The sequence below is a fragment of the Peromyscus californicus genome, unplaced genomic scaffold (assembly GCF_007827085.1).
Source record: "Peromyscus californicus insignis strain IS unplaced genomic scaffold, ASM782708v3 Scaffold_24__1_contigs__length_46423439, whole genome shotgun sequence".
Lineage (NCBI taxonomy): Eukaryota > Metazoa > Chordata > Mammalia > Rodentia > Cricetidae > Peromyscus > Peromyscus californicus.
The window spans coordinates 2,837,714-2,859,652 of NW_026294535.1; the positions used below are offsets into that span (position 1 = coordinate 2,837,714).

At 44.5% G+C, this 21,939-nt stretch overlaps 1 protein-coding gene across 1 annotated transcript; it reads left to right on the forward strand.

Annotated features, from left to right (window-relative positions):
• Window positions 1-1,546: 1,546 nt before the first annotated feature.
• Window positions 1,547-20,712, forward strand: Pwp1 (PWP1 homolog, endonuclein). Its single transcript, XM_052752949.1, has 15 exons — window positions 1,547-1,714; window positions 3,700-3,758; window positions 3,865-4,052; window positions 5,671-5,756; window positions 5,856-5,952; window positions 9,155-9,265; window positions 10,059-10,189; window positions 10,661-10,722; window positions 12,972-13,068; window positions 13,837-13,898; window positions 15,993-16,104; window positions 18,851-18,941; window positions 19,035-19,156; window positions 19,628-19,733; window positions 20,381-20,712. The coding sequence occupies exons 1-15, from the start codon at window positions 1,643-1,645 to the stop codon at window positions 20,488-20,490; spliced, it is 1,506 nt and encodes a 501-aa protein (XP_052608909.1). The 5' UTR covers window positions 1,547-1,642; the 3' UTR covers window positions 20,491-20,712.
• Window positions 20,713-21,939: the final 1,227 nt, after the last annotated feature.

Below are 21,939 nucleotides of genomic sequence, written 5' to 3' on the forward strand. Positions count from 1 at the left end.
TGGGGCACTTAAAAGTGTGTCTTCAACTTCATAAGCACAATGTGTTTGCTACAGTTAGTAACTGTGTGTGGTAATTCATGGATGCTGTTTTGGGGAGAGTAAGGTGTGCTGACCAGTTTGATGTCAACTTGACAGAAGCAAGGGTCATCTGAGAAGAGACACCCCTGACTGAGAAATGTCTCCATAAGACCAGCCTGTAGGCAAGTCTGTAGCGTTTTTTCTAATTGGTGATTGATGCGGAAGGGCCCAGCTCGTTGTGGGTGGTCCTGGGTTTTTCTAAGAAAGCTGACCGAGTAAGCCATGAAAATGCAAGCCAGTAAGTAGCACTCCTCTAGGACTTCTGCTTCAATTTCTGACTCCAGGTTCCTGCCCTCTTTGTATTCCTGCCTTGGCACCTACTGTGATAAACAGTGACATGCAAGGGAAACTAAAGTAAACCTTCCCCTCCCTAGTTGCTTTGGTCATGGTGTTTCATCACAACAACAACAAAATAAGACAGAGGACTTGGGGGCATTTTTAGCCAAGTCTTGCTTCCTAGCTGCTTGGCAGCCCTGGCTGGCCTCCAACTGGTGGCTGTTAGGTCTCAAACCCCGGACAAACAGCCAAGCTGCGTATTAGCATATCAAAGCAGACTCTGGCTTCCAGTCTCCCTCAGTCCCACCTAATACTGGGTCCTCCTGGCTGGCATACCCTGCCCCTTACCCTGAACTCTCCAGCCCAAGGGCTGAACTGTTCTTTCCCAGCGGCTCTTACATATATAATCCAGCCATTTGGGCTACATAACCCCTTTTCCTTTTACTTCTTGGCTAGTCTCTTGGCCCGGCCACGTTCACTCTGGACTCTTGCAGATGTCTCTGCCTGTATTCTCCCGTATATGTATAATAAAAACCTCAACCCCTTTAGGAGCAGCCATGTCCTCCTTTTATTTCTTATTTTCATTCAGTGGCAACCATGCCTTAGTCATGCTGGAATTAAAGACACACACCACCATGCGGGTTCAGGTGCTAAATGTTTTACTATGAGAAAGTAGCAGTCAGTAATGAAAGTGCTGGGCGAGTTGACTCTGGGCGAGTGCCTGTAAGTTTAGCATTCAGAAGGCTAAGGCAAGAGGACCCAGAGTTCTAAGGTCAGCCTGGGCTACATACTGAGAAACTCTTCAAAAACTGCAGGCGGTGGGGCGAGGATGAGGATGTAGTTTCTGGTAGAGAGTTTATGTAGCATGCCTGGGGTCCTGGGTTTAATCCCATACTGTAGGGGGTTAAAAAGCAAAGAAAACATAAGGGCGGAACCTCCTTGAAAAATTAAACTCATTTTATCGAAAGCTTAAAATGAACATCCCACAGACATCCCCGTTTGTCATCTGTAAGTCCATGGAACGACAATCAAAATCGAGTGGTGGGGTAGGGTGGTGCGTCTGGCCCTTACAGTTCCAAAGATCTTTGTCTCCATGACGACGTCTCACCGGCGCACGGAGCACCCAGGCCCCGCCCCCTGCCCGCAAATTCCCCGCCCCTTTCCCTGCGGCGCCTGCGAATGACGCCACGCGGGCGCCCGCGCCTGCGCGCTGCCCCTCCCGCAGAGCTCAGCCTAGTCTCTCCAGGCGACCCGGTGGCCAGCCTCAGACGCGTTGTCGCCGAGGATCATGAACCGCAGCCGCCAAGTGACCTGCGTGGCCTGGGTCCGCCGCGGCGTGGCCAAAGAGACGCCGGACAAGGTGAGCGCCTGTGCGTGGGGAGGCGCCTGGGGGATGCTCACGGGGTCGGCCCCGCGTGGGGACCCACGCGCCCGGCCTGAGCCGCGCGCCGGCGACCCGCCTGGGTCGGCCGGACTGTAGCCACTTGAAGTGATGAGCAGGGACTGCACCCCTTCCCTGCCCGGAGCCGGAAGCCCGGCCCCACCCCCAAATTCATGAGCACGTGGACTTTATGCACCGGAAGGGGGCGGGGTGCTTGCTGTTAAGGAATTTCTTAGGGTGATCCCGGTAGAACGTTATGGGACAGGGAGGACAAGGTGTCAGTGTGACACATTAAGAAAGAAATCGTACAAAAGCTGGAGACTGGGGCAAAGGAGGCAGTTACTCAGGGGGTTTGTCGTACTAAGTGCTTTCCGCAAGCCAGGTGGTGCTCAGGGTTCCAGGATGTGTTTGGGTGAAATAGGGCAGGGGTTTTTTTTTGCACTTGACTTTCGGCTGTGTTGGATGTCAGAGGGTGTCTGGGTGATAACTCGCCGTGTGATAAGCATGGGAGTGGCCTGGACATGAATTTACAGCTGTTGAGGGATGGAAATACTCCCTATGGGTGTAAATTCCACCAGAGCACAGACAGTGTTTAGTCACTGTTTTCTTTGGTGTTTTGCCTACAGCGGGCAATCAATGCATATTTATAGAATAGGGACACGAAATCACCTCATTAGCATTTGTCCATATGGAAATGGTTTTTCTTTTTAAAGGGACATACAGCTTTTGAAGTATTTGAAGGGGAGTCTTAAAAATCCCTAGTTCGCATGCTCCACCCCCAAGCAGTACAAATACCTTTTTGTGTGTATGCCCAGGTTCTTGTGTTTCTGTGTGTGCTGTCTGACTGAACCCAGAGCTAGCCAACTGAGATAGACTGACTGGCCAACACGCACCAGAAATCCCCCTGTCACTAATCCCCAGTGCTGAGATTACAGGTGTGCTTGTCACTGCGCCTAGTTTGAAGTGAGTTCTGGGATGGAACTTAGGTCCTTAAACTTGCTCAACAAACACTTTGCTGACTTAGCTCCCTGCCTACCCAGTGTTTTCTAACCTTTGATCTCTGGAGCTGTCTCAGCCAAAGTAGAATGTCATTCTTGGGAGGATTCTTGTATTACAAGGTTTTTATTTTTGTTTTGGAAACCAGGGCTCATTTTGTAGCCCACTGTGGCCTCAGACTTATGGCAATCCTCCTGCTTCGGCTTCCTAAATACTAGAGTTATAGGTATGGGTCACTGAAGCTGGAGGGTCTTTAGTAGAAACTGAGCAATTGATTCACTTCGGTCATGGAGCATTGCCATTATGGCCAGCTCCACACTGTGGGCCTAAGTATACAATACCAAACTGTTGTTGGCCTTTACAAGCTTAATTTGGTAGTGTTAGATGTTTTAAAGGTACTGAATCATTGTTTGGGTGAGGAATGACAGTTTTGAAGAGAGTGGCCTCTGTTTTGAACTCTGTGAGAACAAAAGATGCCCAGATAGGAAATCTTACTGGAAGTTGGGAAAATTGAGCAGGAGCTCAAGATTACAGATGGGGGACTTTGGAAGGAGTAATTAGTTACCAGAAAGAATTGATTGGCATTTGGCAGTGATGATAGGGGAAAGCAGAGGACCAATGTTCCATGGTTTGTTAATGGATGACCACTGACAGGGAGGTGCCCTTGGAGTTTGAGACCGTTGGAAGAAAAGCAGGCTACCACAGATGCATTTTACAAAAATTAGCCTCTTCGAATATTGAGGAAGGTAGAGCAGAGTGAGCATGACTTCTGCACAGTATTAGGTGGGAGGGGCCTTAATCATAAGGACCTGTACAAGCTCCGCCTACTTAAATTTAGAGCCTTGATCAATGTGCAGGATTTTCTTGATGGCTCTTAAAGTTAGAGTTTACAGTTGTTTGAAGACTTAGTTTGAAGACTTCTAATGATTTCCAAAATATGTTCTAATGAAGTGTTTGCTCCCTTGTAGGTAGAGCTAAGTAAAGAGGAAGTAAAGCGCCTCATCGCTGAAGCAAAGGAAAAATTACAGTGAGTTTCCAAGTGCTGCTGCTTGTAGTCAAATCCAGGATATTGTGTCAGATGTTTGTCGTTGGGTGGTGCCCCCTGGGTGACTTCCCTTTTTGTTTTCACTCAGAGAAGAAGGTGGCAGTGAGGAAGAGGAGTCAGGGAGTCCTTCAGAAGATGGCATTCGGAGTGCCCGTACCCACCAGGCACGGCCTAGGGAGCCCCTGGAGGATGGCGACCCACAGGATGACCGTACACTAGATGATGATGAGCTGGCTGAGTACGACTTGGACAATTATGACGAAGAGGACAACCCAGGTGAGAAGTGGCTCATCTCTAGTGGGTCTGCTCATAGCATTCTAGATCCTGCTGTTTGCATCCCAAAGCTTTAGTCTGTTTTATTGTCCCTGGGGTCAGGGCAGATAATTTGCCTCAAGATTTGGACTTGTTTCCTGACCTGGTCTAGAAGGAAGCTCTAAACCACTGATCTAAGGTGTAAATTTGAGATCTAAAGAGACCATATATTTTACTGCACATGTCGGGGTGATCTTCTGTAACTGAGTGAGTTCTCTGCGGCTACAGCACTGTTGCTGGAGATGAGGAGGAGAGGAAGGTGTAGCAGAGGCTATTGGAGATGCAGTAGGAAGCCTGGGGGAAACTGAGCTGAGACCACGGGCAAAGGAAGTGTAAGATAAATGGAAACCACTGGCAGGGACCCTGTGGGTGTGCTTCATGGTCTTCTGGTGTGGTCCCGGGGACATTAACCTGAGTCTTGAGGGTGAGAAGTAGACGGCACCTCCATCACCCTGAGTGGGTTAGTAAGTCTGTAGTGGGTTAATTCCAGCTACTCTGCATCTCTGGGACCTAGTAGAATTCTCTCAGAATCAGCAACTCCCAACTTATAAAATCAGAGAACAAATGACCTGACACATAGAACATCAGCTTGGTATGAAATTTGTCTGCAGCAAAGTGAACTCACTGCTACCACTCTGTTCTCAGGATTTCTAATGAGTGAGTGGTGGTCTGTATGCTATTCATTATGTAGTGGAAAATACATAAATACCAAAGACGGTGCTTTTTTATTTACTGTGTCCTCTCTTTTGACATTTTTGTGTCTTCTGGTTGTTGGAACTGCTGTGATCCTCTTTCCTCGTGAGGTCTTAACTTTGCCGTAGCCCCACCAAGTGATGAGGGAATGCAATACTGTGGACAGAGTGCTGTGTGGTTTCTTTTCATAGCAGCTTGGATTTGACTTGCCTTCCATTTCGACCCTACCACCACCCAGAAATGATGCCATCATATTATAGATCCAGCAGGGATGAATCCGTTGAGTAGGTCAGAACTGTGAGGATTTAGTCACTCCCTAGAAGCTTGTCAGCTGGCAACCCATTCCCTAACACAAGGGCCTTCAAGGACACCTCCTGTCCAGACCATAACCGTCACTCTAGGTCTGCTCACTGCTGCCCTTGCAAAGGTGGAGTAAAGGCCCCATTTTCAGAGCCGTGAAGCACGTGAGTGTGTCACTTGGAGAGCACTGCCTGCAGAGCAGCCTGGCCGACGGTGAAGCCTGCCATCTGAGTTTCCACGTAACAACCCCTATCTGGTTGGTGGATTTCAGCATTTCCAGGACTCTTTCTAGACCCTCAAAGCTGCTCCTTTAGCACCTTGAATTTTAATTGCGTGGAACAAGCTAAACAATCTGAACAGAGCTGGAATATTTTTCCAAAAGGGTTAAATTCTTGAGTTAATCTTTCTTTGGAAGATTGTGACTTCTAAGAGGGAATGCATTCCAGCTGTCAAATAGAAATGACTTTGAAATTTGTATAGTTTCTTTCCCCAAATATGATACAGTTAAGGATAAAATAGACCCAAGCTCAGAACTAGATGTCTTAGGGAAAAGGTTTTCTCAAGATGATCTTAATTTTTCTTATTTCAGATGCCGAGACTATTGGTGAATCTCTGTTGGGTCTTACGGTCTATGGCAGTAATGATCAAGATCCATATGTCACCCTGAAAGATACGGTAAATGTTTAGCCACATCAGTTTTCAGATTGGTCCTCGGTGTTGAAAAACCTTATTGAATCTCTGTCTCTAGCCAGTGACTGTTTCCTGCCCACTTAGGAACAATACGAGCATGAAGACTTCCTGATCAAGCCCACTGACAACTTCATCATCTGTGGCCGTGCTGAACAGGAGCAATGCAATTTAGAGGTTCATGGTGAGTAAAGGAAATGCCCCGCTGAAAGCTTTCCATGCGATGTGAAAATGTTGCAGTGGCCACTACTGTGCAGCTGTAGAGGCCAGGTCCTGCTGCACCTCTTGAGTTGTGGCACAGATCAGTTCTACACCACACATCCTGTGCAGGTTATTCTAGGCATGTGTAATCTGAAATGTCTTTTTCTTTTAATGTTTATAGAAATAGGTCCTTTGGGGAAGAGGTTCTTGTTTTTATTTCTTTCATTATTTATTTGTGTATGCGTGTTTTGCCTGAATATAAGTATGTGTACCATGTACATGTTTGGTGCCCAAGGAAAACAGAAGAGAGTGTCAGATCCCTGGAACTGGAGTTACAGACGGTTGTGAGCAACTCTAGGGTGCTGGCAATTAGACCCAGGTCCTCTGCAAGATAACAAGTGATCTTGTCCTGCACTTTTATTTTTTTATTTTTTATTTTTTATTTTTTTTGGTTTTTTGAGACAGGGTTTCTCTGTGTAGCTTTGCGCCTTTTCCTGGATCTCGCTCTGTAGACCAGGCTGGCCTCGAACTCACAAAGATCCACCTGGCTCTGCCTCCCGAGTGCTGGGATTAAAGGCATGCGCCACCACCGCCCGGCTATCCTGCACTTTTAAAAAGCTGTTTGTAATAGTTCCCTTTACAGAACATTCTGTTTTCTTCCTAATTCAACACAGAGCTACCTTTTTTTTTTTGAGATTTATTTTATTTTATTTATTATGTGTATGAATGTGTCTGCCTACATGTATGTATGTGTACCAGGTGTGTGCAATGCCCACAGAAGCCAGAAGAGGGCATCCAGTCCCCTGGAACTGGAGTTCTTACAAATGGTTGTAGCCACCACGTGGTGCTGGGAACAGAATCTGGGCCCTCGAGAGGACAGACAAGTGCTGTCCTAACCACTTAGCCATCTCTCTAGCCCCCACCACCATGCTCTTTGTGACCAAAGCATCTTGGATACTTTTGTCAGTTCAGAAAATACCTGCACCTAAGCCAGAGGGGAGGCTCTAAAGGAATCTGCCTCGAAAATTTTAAGTCAGATTTTTTTTCCAGTGCTGGGGATGACTCATGACTCCATACCAGACCGGCACACAGCTCCATCACCAGCCCTATAGCAGATCTTTTTTATTAACATTAAATAACTTGCTGGACTTTGGTATTATTAGTGTGAAATATGTTTTATATACTGAAAACATATCTCCGGGTATATGGGGTGCTTTGCCCCCATGTTTTCCTTTGCTCTGTCCTTCTCTGGGCACTTGCCTCGTGAGCAGTGCACTTGCCCTGACACCTGCTTCCCTCAGTCCGTCTTCTGCCCGTCCCTAGAAACTGAAGCTTGCGGTGGCTCAGCTGAGACATCGCCGAATGAAAAGAGCCAAACCTTCAGGCTTGGTGCCCACTGGCCCTTCTGGCGGATCCTGAGTTACTTAGTTCTTGTGGGTTAGTTCTGGGTTGTCTTGTTTTCCCCGGTGCTTGGTGGCACACCTGGGGGTCCTGGATTGGTGTGCTGAGCAAAGCTCACTCACGCACTGAGCTTCCCGGCCCCACTTCTGCCCTCCCGGCTCACCCCCTCCTCACTTTACTTATGGAGCTCAGGCTTTCGCGGCAGACGGCAGAAAACTGGGACTCGCTGAGCCCCGTTGCTGCACTCAACGTGTGTGTGCGCGCATGCGTGTGCGTGTGGTGTGGGTGTGTGTATCAATCAGAGGACAACTTGGAGGGATTGGTTCTTTCCTTCCACCTGGTGGTTGAATTTAGACTTGGAGGCACATTGTAAGCAGTCTTGCCAGCACTCTTAACTTGGATTTCTGTGCCTCCTACGGACCTTCCAGGCTGTTTATAGCAGTGGATCCCAACCTTCCTAATGCTGTGACCCTTTAATATCGTCCCCCATGTTGTGGTGACCCCCAACCATAAAATTATTTCGTTGCTACTTTATAACTGTAATTTTGCTCCTGTTATGAATCATAATGTAGATAACTGTGTTTTCCAGTGGTCTTAGGTGACCCCTGTGAAAAGGTCATTTGACACCCCCCCATGGGGGTCACTACCCACAGGTTGAGAACCAGTGGTCTGTAGGAAGCCATTTTATTCCACAGATCATTGTATTCTGTCAGTATTGAAATTTTTCTAAAATAAGGTTTTTAATAGCATATATACTGTGAAGTTGTTCTAACTCCTCATGTTTTTAAACTTTTAGATGTATTAACTGAACAACATAGGTTAAGTTTCTCTTTAAGACCAATTGTAGGTGGGAGTGGTAGTGTAGGCCTATAATCCAACATTTAGGAGGCTGAGGCTAGAGAAGCCATGTAAGTTAGAGGCCAGCCTGGCCAATTAGCAAAATTCTATCTCAAACGAAAACTATCATTTAAAAAAAATAAAATGTATTAGTCTTTTTGAGATTGGCTTTTATGCATGCACATCTGAGGTCATTGTATCCTCACCAGTTTAATTTACAGTGTATGCCGAGCGCAGTGGTAGCAGCTAATGTTTTTGCAGGACATGCCTTCTCAGCAGGGGTTAATGTGATAGAACTGGACGTGGAATTTCCCGATCCTAGAATCTATTCCATAATCAGAGATCTGAGAATTTAAATAATAGCCTTAGCGTATTTTCTCACTTCTTCCTCAATAAAGAGCTGTTAAGGAGACAAGGGCGAGTAGAACTTAGCTGATTGGGCTCTCTGTCATCACACCATTGTGTACTTCTTGGTGACGTGATTTTGCTCCTCACCTTTGAGTGAATGTTAAAGAGCTACTTCTGTGAGTTGCCATAGTTGACAGGCTGCTGGTCTACATTGTTAGTCTTCATAAACTATTGAAATAATTTTTGGTAGGCATTTAAATTTCTAAATACAATTATTTTTCTCCAAGGTTTTTTTGTTTGTTTGTTCTTTCAGACATAAAATCAGCTAGAGCTGTAGCAGATAATGTCAGTCCTCCTGATGGAGTGATTTTTGTAAAGAGGAAGTAGATGGCAGAACCATTTATCTGGCTGGCAGTGTTCATGGAAAATGCCAGGAGATGAGAATGACTGGACTGGACGGACAGACTTCCTGTGGCAGTAGTGACCATGATGTTTCCTTCCAGCAGCGTCTCCTGTCTTAGTAGGAGAGTGTTCTTGTGAGGCGGGAGTAATTTCTGAAGTCTCCCATTCATTGAAGTCTCTCTTCCCAATCCTTTCAGTGTACAATCAAGAAGAGGAGTCTTTCTACGTACACCATGACATTCTCCTGTCCGCATACCCTCTGAGTGTGGAATGGCTGAATTTCGATCCCAGCCCAGATGCTTCCTCTGGTAATTGGGAAACTTGTTGGTTCTGCGTGGGTCAGAGGTATTGCTGATAGTTTGTGAAGTGGTATTTCATCATTCCTAGTGAAATGTCACCAGTGGTTTGGGATCTGTGTGCCTCCAGCGTTTAGATAAGCTGCTACACTGTGGGCTGAAAGGTGCTGTCTGAACTGTAGAACTATTGGATCTCGTGAAAGCCCAGTGTAGAGTGGTATCATGTTACCAGCTGGAATTTAGGGACATAACCTGTCTCAGAAAACACTCAAATGAGCCAGGTATGGAATGGTAGTGGGGCCGGGGCCGCCTGGATTATAAAGTGAGACTTGGTCTCAAAAGAGAGAAAGAAGAAAAGCAGGTGGGAGTGGGACAAGGACACCTGCCCCAGGTGAGCAGCTTCTCGGCGGCCTCTCAGCGTCTCCGCACACCCTTCGTCGCCCTGTCGATGCTTCTCAGTAACAGTCAGCACTGAGATACTGATGACTGTATTGTACTGCAAGGCTGATTGGTGCTCAGTCTCCCTTGACCCTCATCCCTGCAGCAGTCCCTGGAGGAAAGGGCAAGAGTTGTTGCTTAACTGCAGTAAATTTCATAACTTGGTCGAGGGATTGAGCCTTCATTACTAGAATTACAGCTCTCAAATGAGCAGCTCAGCAGTGGCACAGGAGTTGTTAGAACTGCAGGAGTCCAAGATGATGCAGTGGGTTTGAGAAGCACTGCTCAAGCCCCCCAGTGTGACGGGCCAGACTGGCAGACGGTGCTCGCTGTCTGTATAGTCCAAGTGCCTTGTTTGTTTCCGTAGGAAATTACATTGCTGTGGGAAACATGACCCCTGTTATCGAGGTGTGGGACCTGGATATAGTGGACTCTCTAGAGCCAGTCTTCACACTGGGAAGTAAGCTTTCAAAAAAGAAGAAGAAGAAAGGGAAGAAGGTAAGGAGGAGTAGATAGTAAAAGAGAAATTAGGCCAAGTCACTGGAGAGGAGGGTATAAGAACATATATTTTTGGCAATCAATTTTGGTAGAGCAAGACAGGAAGTTACAAGTTAACATAATTTCTAATTTCAGAAAGCTCATGTATTTTCTGGTTGCATGAAACTTGTTGGCATGTAATATCACAAACAGATGATGTGGGTGATATGCCTTCATGTAGAGTAGCTGTTCTATCAAATGTTAGTTTTGAACTTAAAGTTTCTATTTGGCAGCTTTTGTGGTGAGTTCCAAACATCTATATTATTGTAGTTTTTAAAATAGGTTTAGAGAGAGGTGAAAGGCAGTGTTGATAGTTTATGAATTGCTATAGTTTCTTTCTGAAAAGAATATTTACCATGGTAACGTTAATAGAAAGGCAGTTTGTGATGGGTGACATTTAATACAAAAAAATAATTAAAATAATTATTACAGAGTTCCTCAGCAGAAGGACATACTGATGCTGTCCTTGACCTTTCCTGGAATAAGACAATCAGGTAAAAAGATGGCATTCATATGATGCAGATTGTTCTAGTTCATGCCTACATCTAGTTCATGCTGTACGTCTCCTGTGCTGGGCCTCTGCCCGTCCTCCTTTCCTGCAGTCTGCACCACCCCAGGGCAGCAGCTGTGCTATTCAGTTGTAGCCCCTCATCCCCTAGCAGACTTTGCCATAGGTGCCCTTTACAAACCTGGGAACCAGCCAGGTGATGGCAACACATGCCTTTAATCCCAGCACGTGGGAGGCTGAGGCAGAAGATCTGTGGGTTCGAGGCCAGCTTGGTCTACAAAGAGTTCCAGAACAGCCAGGACTACACAGAGAAACCCTGTCTCAAAAAAAAAAAAAAAAAAAAAAAAGAAAACAAAACAAAACCTGGGGACCATGTCCCATCCTCCCCGTCACTGGGAAATATATACTGCAGTACCAGTGATGCCACAGGATATTGTTGCTTCTCACCAAACTTTATTTCATTTTCACACATCACACACTTACTCACCTTAAGTTACGGTCAGATATTTACAGCATAACGTCATCACTTGACCCCTTTCTAAGTTCAGTGAGTCAGTACATTCATACTGTGCACCTGCCACCACCATCCATCTTCAGATCTTTTCTGTCTTCCAGACTGAAACTGGACCTTATAAATAAATACCCAAACCCTGCCTCTCCCTTCCCCACACCCTCCACCGCTGCTCTCCCAGCCCTGGCAACCACCATTCCACTTCCTGTCAAAAGTACTGAGAATTAAAGGCATGTACCACTCCACCTGGCATGGTTTTTATGGTGTAGTCTCACTATGTTGCCCAAGTTCTCTCAGACCCTGCACTAAGCAGTATTCCTGCCTCGGCTCCCAGTCTGCTGGAACTATAATAGGTGCATTCTCAGTGACTGGAGACGTGGAGCTCTCCGTGTTCACTGACCACTATGTACACCTTCTTCGTGGAAAATGCCTCTTTCATTTGAATTGTAAAAGTCTCTTACATATTCTGAAGTAATACCTAGCTAGAAGTGTGTTTCCAGATATCTGACATGCTGTGGGTTATCTTCTCATCTCCCTTGTGAAGTCATTTTAATGTGGAAGGTGTCCAGTTTATTCTTGTCGAACATCTTTGCTGTTGCATCCAAGAAACTTTCCTAACTCAGGGTCATCAAACTTTGTATGAAAGTGTCCTGAGATTTTATAGTGTTAGCTCCTGCCATCTGTTTTGAGGGGTGTGGATGCTGAGATGGGGGTCGGACTTTTTCACAAGGATATTCCATTGTCCTTGAATCATTTGTTGGAAATACGGTCAACACTGTCATTCCCCAAACTTGAACATTTAATTGTCTTGGCACTTTTAAAAATCAAAAATATCAGTCACTGAGGAATGCAAATTAAAACCAGCCACAGCTAAGCGGGCAGCAGGCATATAGTTGTAGCTACCTGGGAGGCTGAGGCAGGAATACTGCTTGAGTGCAGGATTTGGGGCAACCTGGGCAACATAGAGAAAATCTTAAAAAAAAAAAAAAACAACAGTGGGTGATGGTGGCTCATACCTTTCATTCCAGCACCTGGGAAGCAGAGGCAGGTGGATCTCTTATGAGTTCCAGGACAGCCAGGGCTACATAGAGAAACCTTGTTTCAGAAAAAGAAAGGGGAAAAAAAAACAAAAACAAAAAAACCGGCGGGAGAAGTGGCTCAGTGGTTGAGAGCACCCACTGCTCTTACAGAGGACCCGAGTTTGGTTGTGAGCACCCACATCCAGTACCTCACAAGTGTATTTTCTGAAATTTACTTCTGTATGGTCAGTCTATAGGTCTGTCCATTTGTGATCATCTTAACTTTTCCATTCATTTTAAAATCGAGAACTGTGTGCTTCCCAGTTTTGTTTGTGGGTCCCTTGTACAGACATAGAAGTTTCAGAATCGGCTTGCCACTTTCTCCTGAAGTTAAGTAAGCGTTGGAGCAGAGTGGGTTGAATCTCTCAGTGTGTGGGTGGATCTGTAATCAGCCTGTAGCTCAGCCTATAGTGCTGTTTTCCGTCTCAACAATATTACATCTTCAGTACAAGTGGAGAAGGGTCTTTCCACTTTGATATTCTTTCACTTATTTTGATAATCTTTGGTAGTTTTCAGGATGTATTTCTTAAGCTTTGTTTTCTAAATTCCTAATATTTTACTGCTTTGATTATAAGTGAACTCCTTCTATATGTAATGCTTTGTTTTTAAAAATGTTTCTCTAATTTGTTTCTTCCCTTTTCTCAGAAACGTGCTGGCCAGTGCATCAGCAGACAGCACTGTCATTCTCTGGGACATGTCTGTGGGGAGGCCAGCAGCCAGGCTTACTGCACACACAGACAAGGTGCGGGAACTTGGTGAAGGAAGGCTTCTGCACAACCTGATGGCTCATTGGCTAAAGGAATCTGGACATTCGCATATGGCTTTATGATTTACAAAGTGCTTTCACCAGTTATACCACTGAGGTTCAGAGAGCCCTGTGTGACAGATATAATCCTCTAATCTACAGAATAGTGACCCTGTGACATGTTCACGGAGGTTCCTGGGGGTGAGGGAGTGTGGTTGTCAGTTACAGCAGTAATAAGGAAAGGTTGTAGCAGATGGGTAACTACAAAACTCTGCTCAGGGTGCTGATGTATTACAAACAGTTGGACTTTGAGGCCTGTGCATTTGCCCAATCCATTCTACTTTTCTCCCCTTTCTTCTGAGGGATATAAGTAGTCTATCACAGGGTTTGAAGAGTGCTGTTACTCCTGTAAGTGCCAGCTTTTATTTGAGAACATGGTTTCCCTTTTTGAGTATTTAATAGCTGGTTTCTTGACCAGGCATGGTGGCTCATACCTTTAATCCCAGCAGTCAGGTAGCAGAGGCAGGTGAAACTCTTGAGTTCAAGGCCATGAGGCCAGTCTGATCTAGCAAGTTTCAGACCAGCCAGGCCTACATAGTGAGACCCTTCCCAAAAAACAAAACAACAAAAACCCCTGCAGATTGCACAGTAATTGGGATTTCAAAGAGGAATGCGTAGAAACACTGCCGAGTGTCTCACCACACAGTAGCACTATTTCTCAAAGTGGGTAAAGGAAGATCTCTTCTTCATCCTTCTTCCCTCTAGGTCCAAACTCTGCAGTTTCATCCATTTGAAGCACAAACTCTGATTTCCGGGTCATATGATAAGTAAGAAAGCATTTCTCTTTCTGCTCTTGCATTAATCTTAAACTAATCTAAAAGTACTTGGAGGGGGCGGGTAGCTCAGAAGGGCTGGTTCCCAGTGTGCACAAGACCTTCTGTCTGCACCAACTCCAAGACAAGACAGGTGCCATCTGATGCTTAGTCATGCTGTACAACTGAGGTAGCTACATGCATAGTGCTATTTTTTCAACCCCGATCGTTCCAAAGAGAAATGTGGTTTTGTCATAGTACTCTAACTTCTCTGGTTTTTAAAGGATGTATGAGTAAGTCATTTTTGTGATATAAGCAATCCTAAACTTGGTGACTTAAGACAAACATTTCTCAATTATGCCATTTGAGATTCTGCCTGTGTAGGCTGAGTTCAGCTGGTAACTGCTCACAATTGGCTTGGTTAGGCTAAACAGAGACACTTGATTTTCCAAAGGCAGAAATACCAAGGCCTTTGGCGATTTGGTTCAGAACTAGTACACCTTTCCTGCCATAAAACATGTTACATGGAGTGGGAGATGTGCTCTTCCATGGGGAGCATTCACACACCACATGGCAGAGGAGAAAGGCATCTAATTGGAATGTAGTTGGAGCTGCCATCAACTGCAGGAGCCCTGTCACATGCTCTCCTTTTTACAGGTGGCATCTGTGGGGAGGGACAGCCAAGAGAATCAAACCAGTTAGCGGTCTTTGTTTTGACTCCATCCTTTACAAGAGTTTGTTTCCAGTTTTCCTAACATGGGGTGCTAGACTATTCTGTGTTGCAGAGGTCAGTCAAAGAAAGGGGGTCACTCCAGAATGTAATTTTAGGCTCTCTGGCAACGGGAACAGCTTCTGTGAGCTGAACCTCAAACAGTCGTGCAAAGGCTGATTGTCACACAAAAAGTTGTTTTTTTGGGTAAAACAAGTTCGGCTGCCAAAGCATCTGTTTTCTGAAGGAAAACATCACTTTCCTGGAACTTCAGTCTTTATTGTGTACTGTTTTCAGTGCCCAATAATTCAAGATGCCCCGGATGTGCCAGGATCATCTTGTGACCAAAGTCATGCCAAGGTTGTGAAGCTCCTTCAAAAAACAAAAACAAACAAACAAGCAAAAAAAAAAAACCCAGAAAACAGTTTCCACAATGATTTTTTCAAGGTCTAAGTACTTCCAGGAAACAACTGTTCATTCTGGTGTTTCCCCTGGATACAGTGAAAACAGCTGTTTCATTCTGTGTACCTGCAGTGGTTCTACTAGACTTCTACTACGGTGTGATTTGTGAAGAATCAGACTGTGTCCCTAAGTTCCCCAGTACAGTACCTGGCTAGAGAAGAGCTGTGGTTAGGTCCTGGATTGCATGGCTCTGAGCCCTGCCTAGGAAAAGGAACTAAGAATTGCCCAGGACTTTGGGACTTGGACTCATCCGTATGTGAAGGGTTTTGAGCAGCAGAAGTTAGGCTCCAGTTAGAGCCACAGTGCCTTCAAGTGACAAAACCTGAATCCACCAGTGAAATTCAACTCTTGGGGCTGAAGAAATGGCTCAGTGGTTTAGAACACATTTTGTTCCTTCAGAGGATCCTGTTTGAGTTCCCAGCACCCACACAACAGCTCACAACCATCTCTAACCCCAGTTCCAGTCATCTGATGCCCTCTTTGGCCTCCATGGGCAGCGCGCACGCACGCGCGCACACACACACACACACACACACACACACACACACACACACACACACACGATGCACATACATTCATGTAGGCAAAATACTCACATACATAAATAAATCTAAGATAGAAAATGAAGAGTCTGGTGGGCTAGAGTCTGGTGGTCAAGTCATTAGGAGAACTTGTTCCTCTTGCAGAAAACCTAAGTTCATTCCTATCACCTACATTAGATGGCTCACAGCCGCCTGTAATTCCAGCTCCAAGGGATTGGATGTCTTCTGAACTACATGGGCACCCACACACACAAAATAAATGCAATACTTCTTTTTTTTAAGTTTAGAATTTTAAAATGGGCTTTAAATAATTGAATTCTGAATTCACAATGTTGTTGCTCTGTTACCATTTCACTAAAATATATTTAACCCTAACGTGGCCTGCAATATGTGCAGGTCAGTGGCTCTGTATGATTGCCGAAATCCAAACCAGAACCATCGCCTGTGGCGGTTCAGTGGGCAGATCGAGAGAGTGACCTGGAACCACTTCTCACCCTGTCATTTTTTGGTAAGAATATGCATGTTGCTTCTTCAGGTTTTTTTTTGTTTTTGTTTTTGTTTTTCGAGACAGGGTTTCTCTGTGTAGCTTTGCACCTTTCCTGGAACTCACTTGGTAACCCAGGCCGGCATCGAACTCACAGAGATCCGCCTGGCTCTGCCTCCCGAGTGCTGGGATTAAAGGCGTGCGCCACCACCGCCCGGCACTTCTTCAGGTTTTTAAAAACTTACTTTGTGAGATTTTCAGACAAGCATTTCTCTGTTTAGAAGTACAAAGCTTCTGGGTCTTAGAATTGAAAACAATTATGTTTCTTAACAATGCAATTGCTTACCTACAAAAATATTAGAAAATTAATCATAATAATATTCTGTTTCAAGATTTTCAGATAGGATCTGTGTAGTCCAGGCTGGCCTTGAACTTGCAAATCCTCCTGCTTCTATCTACTTCTGGTGCTTTTCAGTGGAAAAAACATCAGAAGATACTCTCACTTAAATCCTTATGTGTAAATGGAACTCTAGAGATGATAAATAGCATTACTTACCAAATGGAAAGAAATAGACTTTCCAAAGATTCCACTAACGTCGACCAAAGAAAAATAAAGTCCTAGTCTTGCAACATAGGAGTGTGTTCTGAGAGAGAATGCTGTTCAAAGAGGGGAGGCATTTGCCTTTTAATTAGCATACAGATTAACAGGCTCCTTTGTGGCATTTCCTTTTTGTTTGTTTTTGTTTGGTTAGTTGGTTTGGGGGTTTGAGACAAGGTTTCTCTGTGTAGCCCTGGCTGTCTTGGAACTAGCTCTGTAGACCAGACTGGCCTCAAGCTCAGAGATCGCCTGCCTCTGCCTCCTGAGTGCTGGGATTAAAGGCGTGCACCACCACCACCTGGCTGCTTTATGGCATTTTCCTCTAGGTTTCATTTTGGTTGACCCTCTGTTCCCCACCATGCCCCCTCCTTGTTTTTCCTATGCACCCTTTTGCCCTCAATATTCCTCACTCACTCTGTATTTGTATTTCCCTTTTAATTATTTCATGTATTCTGTTGTCTCCTTTAAAAAAAAAAAAAAACTGGTTCTACTTGTTTTTCGTTTGCTAACTTAGTTTATGTGTATATGTGTTCGTTCACTGGCCTCTGGTATAACAGCCTTCATGAAAACCCAGGAAAGCAGACGTCACAGTAATGTTAAATGCCCACGTTCCTAAGAAAATACAACTTACACATACACACATTTTAAGCAAGCTGTGCCTTGCAGTATATTTATACAATAGTAGTATGCAATCATGTTTATGGGAAAATAATGAAATTTAATCTAAATGCTTTTAAGTATTCTTAGAGCTGTACAACATAAAACTATTTTCCTAATTTATAACCAACTCAAATAAAAAAAATTGAAAAGTTGGTCAGTAAATAGGATTGTCATTTCCAAGTGCATTTAGCCCACACTGGCTCCCCACCCCTTCTCTTCCACTCGGGGACACAGTGTGACTGTGTATCCCAGGCTAGCCTCAAAGGCATGATTCTCCTGTCTCAGCCTCCTGAGAGCTTATAGCAGTGTATCACAGCTTCTTTATGTACAAATTTTAAAATGTTCCAGTCCCAGCTAATTAGGAAACTGAGCAAGAAAAGAACACTTTTCAGTTTTAGGACAACTTTTTAAGAAATTAAGCTTTCAAACAGTGTTTCTGAGAAGGTCGTGTGTTACCATAAGATCATTTTATGGTTATTCTAAACATTTGAGTGTAGTTTTCCCCAAGGAAAGAGAACTTTACCAGTTGCAGGAGGTGCTGCTCAACACTGATGCAGTAGGGATGCAAAAGTGTGCCGTCACAAGGCCTCCTAGATACAGCTAATAGTTCCAAACAGAATCTGTGCCAGCCCCGACTCTGAAGGCTCCCACTTTAGGAACCGGATTGAAAATCACTGGCACTATACGTGTAAGAATTGGTGCTGTTAGGACCTTCAGTAGACATGCTTAGTCATTTCACCCTGGGGTACAGGAGATTAATGCATCACAATTACGTTCACCCCTGAATCCAGCTTTTGCATAAAGGATTTTGAAGGCTTCTTTCTGGTTTGTATTTTTTTTTTTCATTTCATTATGAGTGTTTTGCCTCTATGTATGTGTAAGTGTACCACGTGTATGCAGTGTCCATAGAGGCCTGAAGATGGTATCAGATCCCCTAGAGCTACAGTAGAGATGGTTGAGCCACCGTATGAGTGCTGGGAACCGAGGCCAGGTCCAGTCTTGGTTTTTGACCCTACAGCTAGCATTTATCAAAGCCTCGGTTTCCCACCCCATCCTGTGGTGTTGCCCTATGCTTCCTTTGCTCCCCAGTTCTTGAGAGCCTCGCAGCTTATTTCCATGTCAGTCCACTGCCGTGGCAGTGTTGAGACGTGATGTGATCACACCATCTTCTAAGTTCCTTATTGGCTCCCGACATCCATCTTCTTTCCTCCTCTGCCTCGCATTCTGTGTGCTCCTCAGCTCACACCTGCAGCCACCATGCTCAGCAAGCCTCTGTGCCAGCCCGCCCCACCCCAGGTATTCCTCCTGCCCTGTGCAGTGACTGCCACTTCTGTGTCCCCATGTCTCTAACCCTGCTCTCTCCTGCTTCATAAACATAAAAAGTAAGTTCTTGTGTCTGTTGTTCATTTTTAGTAAATTCTACAAATAAATAGGTTTTTACTGTAATTTAAATACATCTCCATTGCCAGATTTTGTCATATAACATGATCTTGTCCATCTTTTACTCTACAGGCCAGTACAGATGACGGCTTTGTGTATAATCTGGATGCACGTTCAGATAAGCCAATTTTTACACTTAATGCACACAACGATGAAATCTCTGGTGAGCAAGAATGATGTTTCTTTCAAATGCATCGTTATGACAAAATAAATCTAAATTTCAGGCAGTAGCTCTTGAACTAATCTTACCTTCCAGGTCTTGATCTGAGCAGTCAGATCAAGGGCTGCCTCGTGACTGCTTCAGCAGACAAATATGTGAAGATCTGGGACATCCTAGGAGACAGGCCAAGTCTCATTCATTCTAGAGACATGAAAATGGTGAGCATCTCCCTGACTCTTTCATTGTGTTTCTGATGTGTTTGCTTGTCTTTTCCTGGCAGTCACCGCAGTCAAGGATATGTTGAAGTTAATTTTGAGCTAGTCAAGTTTGGTGGGAGTTTCTAACTTAGAGAATTTTAAAGAATTCAGTTACTATCTAACTCCTTTCTGGTTCACAAGCTTAATAGTCTTGACAGGATCAGAAGAATGGGAAAAGGACATAGAGAAGTGGCCATGGCTTATCTTTCTCAGGAAATCTTGGAACTTGGAGCACTTGAGCTATTGATGACTATTTACTAAACATTTAGAATAAGCGTTCTTTAACAGATGGGGAGTACTTAGTGTGGGGGGCACTGGGTTCCATGTGTAACATTGGCAGTACAGTAGAGTATCACGGCAATTCAAAACCATGTGTATATTCACTTAGCTCTCTGGAAGGAAATCATTGACTTTCAGTTCTTCTCTCCCCAGGGAGTTCTCTTTTGTTCTTCATGTTGTCCTGATTTGCCATTTGTTTATGCCTTCGGAGGTCAGAAAGAAGGGCTTCGAGTTTGGGACATAAGCACTGTCTCTTCAGGTGAGAACCTTCAAGCTCCTGCTCTTTCTGGGCAGGAATTTAATGTGCTATGTGGATGGCAAAGGCATGTCCAGTGTGCATCCTGTAGTGCTGACTTCAGAAATGGTAAGTTTGTTTCATACTTTAAGTGGGAAAGCTGGAAGGAAATGTAGCAGTCTCTAGGAAGACTTCCCCTTCCCCGGTGCCAGGGTGCTCGAATGTGTTCATTTCCCAGCTGCTCACAAGATAAGGCCTCCCTCCCCTCAGAAGAGTAGTGAACGACTTACTGTCTTAGGATTGCCTACTGTGTTTTACAGACAGAATGTCCTCACTAGATTCTCCCTCCCGTGGTAAGGATTCTAAGATCTGTCTGGGTTGCTGATTTGAATTTATATGTGATGTATGTATAGATTATATGTGCAGTCAGTACAGAGGAAAAAAGTCTGTAGCAAAGCCCTGTTCCAAGGCAGAGTTAGAAATCTCTAGAACAAGCCCGAGAAGTATAAAACGACAATTAAGAAGAATAACTCATTTGGTACATTAATTGGTCAGGTTTCCAAGCTGGTTACTTTCTCACATAGTATTAACTGTTTTCTAAGTTTTCACCTCACAGCAGAACCTTACTATTATGCTCTAGTCTTACGTCCTTATCTCATGGTTCCTTTTAGTGAACGAAGCATTTGGAAGACGGGAGAGACTGGTTATTGGCAGCTCAAAAGGCTTGTCTGTTGGTGGTCCTTGCGGGAGTGGGAGCCCACAGACACCAATGGAGTCCTGACAGAGATCACAGTCTCCTGGGATGCTTACATGAACTCGGGGTTTCGAAAAGCTGGCCTAAAAATGTCCTGTGTGTACCTGCAGCCACAATGATGGAAACAATTCAGTTCCTGTTGCCATTCCTCTGCAGCTTTGGTGGCAGTCCACAGCCTTTGTGTCTGCCTTCAACTGGGTGTTGTACAGGTCTTGCATTTCTTGAAAATAAAAGTTTTTTAAAAAATGACTCCTTAAACGTTCCATCTGACCTAGAACTGTAGGTTTATAAAATGTGAGTGACTGAAGAGGTTTGGAGACTGGGTATGGCTGTGTTAGCCAGGCTGGTGTGGTGGCTCATGCTTGTCCTCCCCTTGTGGGGAGCAGAGAGGAGGGAAGACTCCTAGGGCTCCATGGCCAGCCAGCTGGTCTGCTCAGGGATCCACTTGTCTCCATCTTCCCAGGCTGGATTACCAATATGCATGGTAGGTTCCAGAACTGAATTCAGGCCCCTGTGCTTGTAAAGCAAGTGTTTTACTAACTGAGCAGTTTTCCCTAGCACATTGTTTTTAAAATGTGATTGCTAAAGGTACTTTCACCTTCTGCATATTAATCACATTTTTTACAACACTGTTAAAATGCTTTTGGTTATGAACTTTTATTTTTTCAGGAATGTTTTCTTTGTCCCAATATTTAAAAACTTTTGTGGGAGTCAGTTCATATGAATTTTCTATGATCAAGATATTTTACTAAATGGACAACAAACTGTCAGAGTTTGGTTCTGGTTCCAGAGTTCTGGTTCCAGTAAATTCTCCCTCTAGTTACTTCATAACCTCTATGCCTCTTTTCAAATGAACTTGAACTTATGCTCATAAAGCACCTTGGACTTAAAGGTATAAATTTAAGAATTGTACACTGTTCCATTTATCTCAACCTCATAGGACAACTTTCCACTTATTCAGTGAACGTCCATTCTCCTTTCAAACTTCACCAATTGCTAAACTGATTTCTAAGTTTTATGATGTTAATACTTAAAAGTGAATAGGACATCCTCTTATTTTGAAGCAATACAGTAAACATTCTATTTGTCATTAAGATTCACCTCACTCGTGCTTCATTCAGGATTTTCAGAATGCGACATTGCTCAATCTCATGAGAATTTGTGTGATCATTATAAACTTCCAAACTGAGAATAGAACCACCAAGTCAGACGTGTTTCCTACACAACGACTGCCGTGTGGCAGACGATGGGGAAAGCACAAGGATGCAGAACTAGGTCTGACCGAGTCCAATGCTGCGTCTTAAAAACCACCTTCACTCCTGTCAGGCTTTGGTAAGAGCCTACAAGCTGTTACTGTGAAGATAAAATTAACATGTAGTAGAACGTAACATACTTTCCCTTCTTAGTACTTGCTTTGGCTTTGAGCTTGAAATTAAATTTCCTGGCTCAAGATGCTGTCCTGTTTTTCACACGACT

Excerpts from the sequence above, each read along its gene's own strand:
- Pwp1 (XM_052752949.1), top strand. The coding sequence starts at position 1,643 with ATGAACCGCAGCCGCCAAGTGACCTGCGTGGCCTGGGTCCGCCGCGGC. Across the intron at positions 10,723-12,971 it reads TCCTGGAATAAGACAATCAG|AAACGTGCTGGCCAGTGCAT; the intron begins GTAAAAAGATGG and ends CCCTTTTCTCAG. Across the intron at positions 16,105-18,850 it reads TCTCACCCTGTCATTTTTTG|GCCAGTACAGATGACGGCTT; the intron begins GTAAGAATATGC and ends TTTACTCTACAG.